The 12,124-nt window shown below is 35.0% G+C and overlaps 1 protein-coding gene across 1 annotated transcript in view; it reads left to right on the top strand.

Annotated features, from left to right (window-relative positions):
• LOC150109261 (ankyrin repeat, SAM and basic leucine zipper domain-containing protein 1-like) overlaps window positions 1-12,124 on the top strand; it is a 162,119-nt gene that overhangs the window by 110,087 nt on the left and 39,908 nt on the right. Inside the window, exon 9 of the mRNA XM_090406814.1 lies at window positions 10,402-10,517. Within this exon, the coding sequence (XP_090262940.1) occupies window positions 10,402-10,517 (116 nt within the window). The remainder of the gene's footprint in view (window positions 1-10,401; window positions 10,518-12,124) is intronic.

Here is a 12,124-nt window from a genome sequence, read left to right as displayed (position 1 = left end):
TGATATCTTGGTGGAAGTTGTTTAAATGATTCAAAAAAGACTGAAGGTTATCGGTGCCATGGTCCCAGATAAGAAATATGTCATCTACAAATCTTAGCCAAATTTTTGGTTTAAGAGTAGCTGGGGAGATTGCCTTTTGTTCGAAATCTTCAAAAAAGATGTTACTTAATATAGGAGACAGGGGGCTTTCCATTGCCAATCCTTTATTTTGTTTGTAGATTTTCTTCTCATATTGAAAGTAGCTGGAGTGAACGTAATGTGATAGCATGGAAAACATCTTTTTCGAAATCTTGTTCTTTAAAATATCGAGAACCTCTTGAATTGGTACGTTTGTAAAGAGAGCCACCACGTCAAAGCTCACCATGATATCTGAAGGCTGGAGTTTGAAATTTTTGATTTTCGAGACAAAATCTGTTGAGTTTTTTATATATGAAGAAGAATTTCCTGTAAAATCTTTTAAAGACGAAGCTAGAAACTTGGATAAGCTGTAGGTAGGGGAGTCAATACTATCTACTATTGGTCTCAGTGGGTAGTTTTCCTTGTGTATCTTTGGGAGACCATATAACCTTGGGATGAGTGGATGTAAAGAGCGAGCGGCAAGGTGTATGTTTCGTGGAAGTTTTGTGGCTTTTTGTAAGAGGTTGTTTGTTTTGTTATGTATCTCTCTCTCATTGGATCTCTTTCTCAATTTCCAAGTATGTATCTGACTCTAACAATGCCAAGATTTTTTCATGATAATCTGTTTTATTTAGCACTACAGTTGCGTTGCCCTTGTCAGCTTGTATGATAATGATGTCTTTGTTGTTCTTAAGACTTTTTATTGCTAGCCTTTCGCCAAGGGAAATGTTATCAGATGGGGGTCTTGCATTATTAATCGCAAGTATTGCTTCCATGTAAAGTAAACTGGCGTCTGCAGCAGGAAGTAGTGATGCAGCTTTCTCCATCTTTGTTAAAAACATTTCCTTGGGAATAGTTTTAGGCACGACAAAATTGAGACCTTTTTTAAGATTTGTTCTTCATTGTGATTTAGAACATATGATGAATGGTTTATATCTAATTTTTTATTTCTTCCATGAAGATTATTAGGGGTTGGTTGTTCTTGTGTTCTCTTTAGCGAATTAAACTTTCTGATAAGCTTATTTCCTAATGATAATATATATATATATATATATATATTAGGAGAATTCATTTTTACTCGGTAGGAATATTATAAAATAAGTTTAATGACTATTACCGAGAGAAAAGATGGCAAGATATATTTAACAAGATACTACTAGTTTACTAGTTTCGTTACAAGAACATCATCAGGTATCATACTCAAAGAAATATATAAAAAATTACAGAGACTTAAAATTGTATTAACAGAACAAGTGAAAAACAGTAGCATGTTTGAAAAAATGCAAGTATGAGTTCCATACAAACGAATACTACGCGCTGTCGCGAGTGCGCCAGTACTGAACAGAAGCAACGTGTGTGTCCGAGAGATTGTAACTCAGGCTGTTGTTGATATGAGAGGAATCTAGAGAAATTTCTCTTGATTCAACAATCTTTCTTTCGAGTTCATCGTAGCACACATGGATATTAGCAGTTTGAGTCCAGTTTACAATGTGCTGGCGGCCTTCGTCTGAGTTAGCAGAAAAGAGAACGTGGCTAGAGAGAGCGCTAGCTCTAGTCCTGTTATAGGAGATATCTCTACGGTGTTCATCCAAACGTAGAAGGATGGATTTAGCAGTCTGTCCATAATAAGGCTTTCCGCAATCACACAAAATCTTGTAGACTTCCTACTCAGTTTCCAGGAGTCTACAGGATTTTGTGTGATTGCGGAAAGCCTTATTATGGACAGACTGCTAAATCCATCCTTCTACGTTTGGATGAACACCGTAGAGATATCTCCTATAACAGGACTAGAGCTAGCGCTCTCTCTAGCCACGTTCTCTTTTCTGCTAACTCAGACGAAGGCTGCCAGCACATTGTAAACTGGACTCAAACTGCTAATATCCATGTGTGCTACGATGAACTCGAAAGAAAGATTGTTGAATCAAGAGAAATTTCTCTAGATTCCTCTCATATCAACAACAGCCTGAGTTACAATCTCTGACGCACACGTTGCTTCTGTTCAGTACTGGCGCACTCGCGACAGCGCGTAGTATTCGTTTGTATGGAACTCATACTTGCATTTTTTCAAACATGCTACTGTTTTTCACTTGTTCTATTAATACAATTTTAAGTCTCTGTAATTTTTTATATATTTCTTTGAGTATGATACCTGATGATGTTCTTGTAACGAAACTAGTAAACTAGTAGTATCTTGTTAAATATATCTTGCCATCTTTTCTCTCGGTAATAGTCATTAAACTTATTTTTTATATATATATATATATATATATATATATATATATATATATTAGGATTACCAAGTAATTTTATAAGCTTGGTTATTTAACTCCTAATCCCAAGTATGCAAACAATTAAATTTGCTCTTGAAACATAGTTCAAGTCTAAAGATGGTACAACACTGAGGAGACCTCAAAAAAAGGTTGAAACTGGTCTGGATAGTGACCCCACCCATAATGTATTGCAGTATACACCTTTTATGAGATGTGCTTTACATTATGGGAAAATACTAAGAATAGTGATCAGAGCTTTACCCACCTTTACAATGAGTTGCCCTGGTCTTGTACCATCTTTAGACTTGGACTATGTTTCAGGTGCAAACTTAATTGTTTGCATACTTGGGATTAGGAGTTAAATAACCAAACTTATAAAATTACTTGGTAAACCTAATATACAGTAACCCCAAGTTAAAAAATTAATTACATATATATATATATATATATATATATATATATATATCATCAAATTCGTGATATATATATCCTCAAGGGGTGTACAGGATATGATAGTACCACATGAAAAATTACGTCATTACTAACTTCCTATCTACAATTTTCCTCCAAATCAGTCTGTTACCTGTCGAGACTCCAACATTATCAGATCTTATGTTTCTATCTTCTATGACACATTTTAGTGTATCAATCCACCTATATCATGGTCTTCCTCTGGGTCTTTTTTCTGCCAACCTAGTAGAGAACACGTGTTTTGCTAATCTTTTGTCTTCCATCCTGTTTAAGTGACAATACCACCTGAGATTAGCTCTGCTAACACATTTCTGGATGCTGGCAATGTCAAGTTCTTTCCTAATATCCTTATTTATAATATGATATTGCCATTGATGCAATCTGTTCATGGCCTTAATCTTTCTCCGGACTCTCATATCTGTGGTCTCTAGTCTTTGGTCAAGTGTTTTACTTCTGACCCAGCTCTCATATCCATAAGTTACAATTGGCTTGAAGACTGCCTTGTATATAGCTAATTTAGTGTTTTGGCTAATTTCTCTTATTCCATATAAATTTATTCAGTTGACTTCCCACCATACCAGCTTTGCTGATTCTGTTGTCTATTTCTATATTTAATTTACCATCTTCACTAAAGATCGTGCCTAAGTAGCTGAAATGTTTTACTTGTTCTATAAGTTCTCCATTCATAATGCAGTTGATATTTTCAGTGTTTCTACCTATTTTCATTGTTTTTGTCTTTTTGATGCTGACCTTCATACCATATCTATTACAAAAGTTATTCAGGGAATCTTGCAGACTTGTAGCGGATTTATTTGGAAGTATAACATCACCTGCATAAAGCAAAGAGCTGAGATTAACACCTCCAATTTTGATATCAGGTTTAATACCACTTTCCTTCATAATGTGATCCATATAGATAATGAATAACAGAGGGGAGATATATATATATATATATATATATAAACTTGGAAAGTTTTATAAATAGACTTTTTGGGTTCTTGAAATTATTCTTAATCACCAACTCAGTTCACTTGTGAAAAATACAGCACTCTGAGTATTGAGAGTTTTTGTCCTCTTAAGGTCTCTGCCTAATCGCTGATGAGAACCAACTGTTCAAAACAACTGTCAGAACCAGCAAAACTTTAATTTAAAAAAAAAAAAAAAAGAAAGAAAATGCACTAAATAGAAAGCAAACACGTGGGCTCCCAGCATTGCTCATGTTGTTTAAGTAGTGAAACCAAGGCCAAGGATTGTATTCTCATACATTCTTCAGTCTGTTTTCAAAATTTTCTGAGTTCCTTTATATATTCTGTTATGAAAAAAAATTATTATTATTACAGGCTAATCTATGGAGTGCTTAGACTCTTGAAGGGAAGACATCATGTCAAACACCATGTGCAACATTTCCACAGTATCCTATCATACTTTGCTTTGAATTCATTCACAGTCATGGCACCCGACTTGGGTAACCTATTTCACTCATTCACCACTCTTCCAGCAAAAATCCTAGTTCTAACACTGCTAACTACATTCTTACTCATTTCCGTAGTTCTCTAACTACCAGGCCTTTCTGAAAAATTTCCTCTGAATTAATCTTGTAAAAAACCCTTCAGTAATTTGTATTTCTCAATCAATCACCCCTTTTCCACCTATCAACCAGTTTCTGTAACCCAATCTTCAACCTGTTCTCGTAAGGTTCATTCCATAGACCTGTTACCATCTTTGTCACTCACATCTGGATCCTCTTCATATCTTCCTTATACCTAAGAAATCCTGTGACCAGATCTGCACACAGTAGTCAAGATGGGGTCTTATCAGGGCTTCATAAACAGGAACAATAACTTGCTTGTTTCTGCTCATCAAAGTATTCTTCAGTAACCAAGTAATCTGATGAGCTGCTTTAGCTATGTGTCCCCTAAACTTTAACTCCCTATCCGTTAACACTCCCAAGTCTCTGGCTTTGTCAATTTCCTGGAGTACAGTTCCATCAATGTGGTATACAGCTGGTAATCCTTTCATCCCAAAATGCATAACTTTACTTTGCCACGTTAAACTGACATCCATTCTCCAGACTGCCAGTCTATCCAAATCATCCTGCAAAATTTTAACATCATCTATATTGACTATACCCAACTTTGCATCATCAGCAAACAACTGAACAGTTCCTCTCAGATCCTTTCTTATATCGTTAATGTACAATTTAAAAGGTATTGGCCCAAAAACAGGGCCCTGCCGCATGCCACTGGTCAGAGGCCTTCTTCTGGATTCTATTTCTGAATTCTATTTCTGAATAAGATACTCTCTGATATCTCTCCATCAACCACCCTTTTATCCGCTTCACAAACCTTACACCCATCCCTATGAGCTGCAGTTTAGTGTTAAATTCCATGTGGTATCGTGTCAAAGGCTTTTGCAAAGTCCCGCAATATCACTGTAAATCAAGCATACATGAGCAAGTTACTGAGGCATTACCTGCCCTTCAAGAAATCACGTTACTCCTATACAGTATCCGATTTTCATCTGTCCATTCAATTTGCTCTTGACCAACTTCTCCTCTACCTTGACAACTCCTGATATGCTGATTGGTCAGTAATTTACTACATCAGTCTGAGCTTCCTTTATGAGTTTGAGTTATTAGTCTGAGCTTCTTTTACACTGAGCTTCCTTTATGCAATGGAACTATTTTCCATTCCTCTTTCCACCAAGAAGGTTCTTTTTATTTTTGCATTTTCATGTGGTTAGGCGAAATATCATTACATGTATATTTCAGTCTTTCTTCATTCTGCAATTTGGCTAGAGTATCGAATACTGCATTAAATTTTAGAAACAAATATTTTGGAAAAAAAAATTTGGTAAAAATTTGTATCAGTTTTTAATGGGTATGTCTTTTTTTTACCCCCTGCTGGCCAACTTTTAATGTACCAGACAAGCTTCTCATCCACTTTCATTCCATCTGCCTTTTTTTTTTCTTCTTAAATACGTCTTTTTTTTCCTTCTTCTTAACACAGTGCTGCTCTCCTATAGGTTTTGTAATTTCTGTTTTGTTTGGTTGATATATTTTAGAAAATCTTCAAGATGCTATATAATTGGGACTTTCAGTTGAATGAGTTTTATTGAACTTCGTGAAGAAGTTTTTAATCGATATAAGTACACATCAACAACTGATTTGAAATGTTCATTTTCACTTAAATACAGTAGGTCACCCCCCCCCCCTTATCTACACCGGATACGTTCTGAACCCCCCCCCCCTCCACAAATGGTACTGAACCCTATATCTACTATGTTTTTCCTATACATGCATACCTATGATAGTTTAATTTATCAATTAGGCACAATAGGAGATTAAAATAGTAATTAATAATAAAATAGAACATTTATAACAACATACTGTAATAAAAGTTATCTAAATGTGAATGGAATCTTAGCAGTCTCAGCATATGATTTTTATTATTATTATTTATTATTTTATGAAGTTGAGAACCACAAGTGTACCCCTTTTAATGATTTTTACAATTGTTTTTATGCTGTTTTATGTAATTTGTATGTATTATCCTGAGACCTTTACATCATACACTAAATAAAATAAACTTAAAAGGAAGCACTTTACGGCTTCTCTTTGACATATTCGAATTGCCAGCATCACTGCTCTTGCACATTGGGGCCATTATTAAGCAAAATAAGGGTTACTTGAACATAAGCACTGTGATACTGCAACAGTCGATCTCATAACCGAGAAGTACTCAGAATGGCGGTCAATTTAAACTTATGAATTTTTTATTTCTGAAATTTTCCCTTTAATATTTTTGGGTGGCTACTAAGTGAATAACAGGTGGGTAGTGTATATGGTACAGCATGGATATGCTGGACAAAGGGTACGAGATTTCATCACGTTACTGACAACGGTGCACAATTTGAAACTTATAAATTGTTTATTACTAAAAGAAAGAGCCATGAGACTTCATTTCGGCAATGTAAAATTACATAGGCAATGTCGATACTAGATCCAATATTATTTTGAAGCAGAATGTTTGTAGAAACTATGCAAGTTTCATAAGTTGACCTGAGAGCTTACGAAAATACAATCCTCGGCATCCACAAGTTGTCTTAAACTTGCGCTATTTAAGTAGTGCAAGTAACTTAAGCTCTGAGGTCAATTTACAAAACTCATAGTTTCTACAAACATTTGACTTTGAAATAATGTTGGATCTAGTATCTGCTTTGCCTGTGTAATTATGAATTGTTTAATTCTAGAATTTTCCATTTAATATCTTCGGACTGGGATTGACTTCGGATAACTGAACCCATGGAAAGCGAAACCACTGATTGGGGGGGGGGGGACTACGGTAGTTAGCTTACTATTCAGTGGCCTATTGCTTATAAATCTTATCACACCCTCCATAGTCAGCAGACTCATCATGTGAGGTTCACTCAACTAACAACATATATATCCAACATAGATCATATTGAACTTTAAAGTTCTTAACACTGCCTGCATTCACAATATATTTTAGAATGGATTTCTCACTCAATTCTCAACGTAAAATTGATAAGTAATGATAAATTAGTATTGTTTCTATAGTCTGTTGCACTTGTCAGTGTGTGTTAGGTGAACACTCTGCTTTCAGTTTACCCCTTATTTAATTTCTCATATCCTAGACAGGATTTGAACTCAGATTTTTTTTCTCATAGGGCATTGTCATACTGACTATGCTAATTATCATCATCATCAAATTCCTGCCATGTACCCTCAAGGGGTATACAGGATATGATAGTACTCCATGAAAAAAATTACATCATTACTAACTTCCTATCTACAATTTTCCTCCAAATCAGTCTGTTACTTGTCAAGGCTCCAACATTATCAGATCTTATATTTCTATCATCTAAGGCACTTTGTACCGTATCAATCCACTTATATCTGGGTCGCCTTGCTGCCAAACTAGCAGAGAACACTCGTTTTGCTAATCTTTCTTTGCCCATTTTGTTTAAGTGACCATACCACCTGAGATTAGCTCTGCTAACGCATTCCTGGATCCTGATAATATCCTCATTTTTAATATGATATTGCCATCGATGCCATCTGTTCACGCCTCTAATCTTTCGCAGGACTCTCATATCTGCGGTCTCTAGTCTTTGGTCAAGTGTTTTATTTCTGACCCAGCTCTCAGATCCATAAGTTAAAACTGGTTTGAACACTGTCTTTTATATAGCTAATTTAGTGTTCCGACTAATTTCTCTCTTATTCCATATGAATTTATTCAATTGACTTCTCACCATACCAGCTTTGCTGATTCTGTTGTCTATTTCTATATTTAATTTACCATCGTCACTAAAAATCGTGCCTAAGTAGCTGAAATGTTTTACTTGTTCCACAGGTTTTCCATTCACAACACAGTTGACATTTTCATGATTCTGCCTATTTTCATTGTCTTGGTCTTTTTAATGCTGACCTTTAAAACAATGGAGACCCTTGTTTAACTGGGCATTGCCCCAGCCTGCATGAAATTTTGTCATGTTGTACCATCATTTTTTTTTTTTTTTTTTGGTTTAATCAATAAGAATACAATTTGGTCGGCTAAATCCCAAATTGCCAGCCCATCCTCGTTCATTCAGTATCTAGGAAGATACCCAACAGGGTGTACCACGAGAAGGTGAGGATTGGACATTACGTCAGAAGCCCTGGTCGGTTCTTCGTATTCCTTTAAAGGCTATGTGGAGGTCTCCTCTCAGTTATACAGCTTTGACCCTTAAGCACCCCCTGCTAATAGATGCTTGAATTGAAATATACATTTCTGATATGTTTTTATTAACATTGGATCCTGCTTCCTGAGATTAGAAACACCACTAGTTAGTGGATAAATTTATCGGAGTATGTTGCTAGAATTAAGAAATATTCAGACAGATTCCAAAAGCGAATAGTGTAAGAAGTGTAATATATAATAAAGAATAGCTCCAGACATTGCCTCAGCATAAATATAATCTTATGATGAACAGCCTGTTTTTTCTACCCACTGCAGGGTGAAGGCCTCTCCCATTGTGGGAGGGTTGGGTCTACTACTCCCATGTTGACCCAGTCCATATTGGGAGAGTGTATGTTTACTTGTGTGAATGAATGTATGAAGGTGGAAAACAATCACAAACATCCATGCCTACGCAAAATTCGAACCTGCAGCCTCTTGGCTGGAGAGCGGATACGCTAACCACTCAGCCAACCAGGCCGGCTTATACAAAGTACAAATATCTCCAGCCATAGAATATTGATATCATATTTGGTGTAGTGTTTTGAAAAAGCTTCTTCAAAACCTGCTTGATGGAGAAGAGAGCATTCCAACTGCATAGTTAGTAAAAAAAAAAAAAAAAACTAGGGCACTTTGAAAATACTAAAAATGTTCCAATTAATTTGAAGAATAATTTTTCCTGTCCTCTTTTTTACTCATTCTTCAGTGTTGTTCTTTTGAGCACCTTCCTACGTATGTACAGTAAACCCTTGATTTAATAGACTTCGGATTTAATGGACAAAATTTCCGATCCACGTGTCACTTGAAAAATAACATCCTGTTAATTTTAAAATACTTTTAACCAAGATTTGCTTACAATTAAATTAACAGGTTATTTTTTGGTTTTAATTTCCTGTTATTTTTAACAAATTTTGGTGAATAGGCCATCATATGTTGGAAAAACACTGTAGTAATTTAGCCAACATAAATGAGTCACCACTCATAAAACATGTTCGGTGAATGATTAGGACGTGATCACACCGACTGCACCGTAATTGATTCTTTTGCTGCTTGGCATGACTTTCTGCGGCAGTTTTATTATACACATTTTGTAATTTAGGGAGTTAATTATAAAAAAAAAACCCAGCAGAATTCAAAAGTTGAAAAAAAAAAAAACTTGTGTTTTTTCAAAGCAGGATTACCTAAACCAAGTGCCTCAACATCGAACATTAACTTCACATTAATTTATCTAAAAGTGTGTGTAAAACAATTTTTTTTATTTTATTATTACGGTGCTAATATTGATAAAAATGCAATATAATGTTACAGATATTTTTATTTTAAAAAATTCGCGATTTAATGGACACCCCTTAGCCCGTATTAGTCCATCACTGTTACCACATGATGCTTAGTCACCTGCTGAATAAACAACTAGTTTACCATCCTGTCTTTTGAAATGACCTTCTCCATTCCACTGCTCTGTAATTCCCATCATGTCATTTTTACTCTTTTACAGTCAATATCAAACGTACCCACCTGTAGATCCCTGTACAGGTTTACTGTATTTCCTTTAAAAATAAAAAAAATAAAAAAAAAAATCTGATATTTCTATAAGTTGAACTAACCATATATGGAATTGCTGTACAGATATTTTTATCCATCTTTTTTGGGTTTTTTTTGACATAAGGGAGAATTTATTTTTCACTCTGCATCAATTTAGTTTCAAATAATTTTAATATTTCTTAAAATGTCTTACAAATTTTAAAATTTATTTATTTAATCATTTCAAAAAAGTTAAAATTATTTTACTCTTACCATATTGATAGGTCGGTATTAACAAATTTGGAATAAGAAAAAAAATTCTGGAAGGTATAAAAGTTGTTCACAAGAAAGACTGGGAGAAAAGTAGTTTGCCAGACATCAAGCACTATAACCATATCAGGTAAGTTAAGGTTTTTCAGTTTTATTTATACTCACTTATAATTTGTGTCTAAGCCATTGTGGTTGCTTGTCCCTTTTGAATTCATAAAATGTTTGTTTTAGAGCATTAGGCAAGAACCCCCTCTGAGAAATTTCTTGTAAGGCCTTTGTGAATGTGTGTATAGAGTGTATTCTGAAATATCTCTTGCAATTCAAATTGATTATATATTTCATTTTTAATCATTTTGACATTTATGGTATTGTTTATATTACTCTTTGCACTTACACATACACACAAAGGACTTCGTCAATGCTTGATATTCCAAGACCATTGTTTCAGCATTTGTGAATATATTGTTCTTTCACTGCAAAAGTAAGTGTCCCCACATTCTGCTAACAAATTTTCTATACAAAGACAGATTATGAAAATACTAGAAACATGGAAAGTATGGATAGCATCCAGGAATGTGCTAATCTCAGGTGGTATGGTCACTTAAGCAGAATGGGAGAGGAAAGATTAGCAAAACAAGTGTTCTCTGCCAGGTTGGCAGGAAAAAGACCCAGAGGATGACCAAGATATAGGTGGATTGATACACTAAAAAGTGCCTTAGAAGACAGAAATATAAGATCTGATAATGTTGGAGTCTTGACAGGTAACAGATTGATTTGGAGGAATATTGTAGATAGGAAGTTAGTGATGATGTAAGTTTTTCATGTAGTACTATCATATCCTATACACCCCCTTGAGGGTAGTACATGTCATCAATTTGATGATGATGGCAAATTAAGTATGGAAATAGATGATGGAATAAGCAAAGCCTCTGTGGTTGTGAACCAGTTGAATAATTTGATATGGGATAAGAGAGAAATTGTCAAAAACCAAATTAGCATTATAAATTACTGTGTTCAAGTTTAACTTAGGAATCTGTATTTTTAATTGCAAATAAAACACTTGTTTGGCGGCTACAGATATGAGAGAGTTCTGAGGAAAAATAGAAAAGTGAAGATGACATCACTGACAGAACCATATCATTCCTGCCTTGCACCCTCAGTCTCCTGATATTACACCACTTCAGAGTACATAGGAAGAAATGATCATGATAAATGTAGTTAAGATTTACTTATTACAGTAATAAAACTATTTTATATCAGACTAGTGTTCAATAAGCATGATGTAGCACAAAAAATAAATAGTGCCATGACCACATGGTAAGCCTGAAAGAATGCTTACCATGAGGCCATACTCTGTTTATGTGAAAGGAAACTGTGTAATGTTTCATATACAGTTAAAATTTATTGTAACAAGCACAGAAATAACAAGATCATGACTGTAATGAGAGAAGGGCCATGGCAATTTTAATTTACGCTTACGGGGGGGGGGGGGGGGGGGCTGAAAAGTTCTGATAAACGTCTCAATTGAGGCTCTGCCTGAATTTCTTCATAGTGGTTATTTCTTCATAGTGGTTATCACTTTTCAGCACATTCTCACGTTCCCATATGGTTACCCACTTTAATAATGACCATACCACATGGATATCCTGTGCAAATTTTGCTAACTATGCAAACATTCTTAATTTCTTAGATACAAATAGACAAAAGTGAGAGGAGCAACTTAGCTTTTATGACCAC

This window comes from Typopeltis vanoorti, chromosome 2, assembly GCF_054136105.1.
Source record: "Typopeltis vanoorti isolate ZY-2024b chromosome 2, IOZ_Tvanoo_1.0, whole genome shotgun sequence".
NCBI lineage: Eukaryota > Metazoa > Arthropoda > Arachnida > Uropygi > Thelyphonidae > Typopeltis > Typopeltis vanoorti.
The sequence above is the reverse complement of the archived record's forward strand: the minus strand, read 5'-3'. Positions and strand labels throughout refer to the sequence as shown.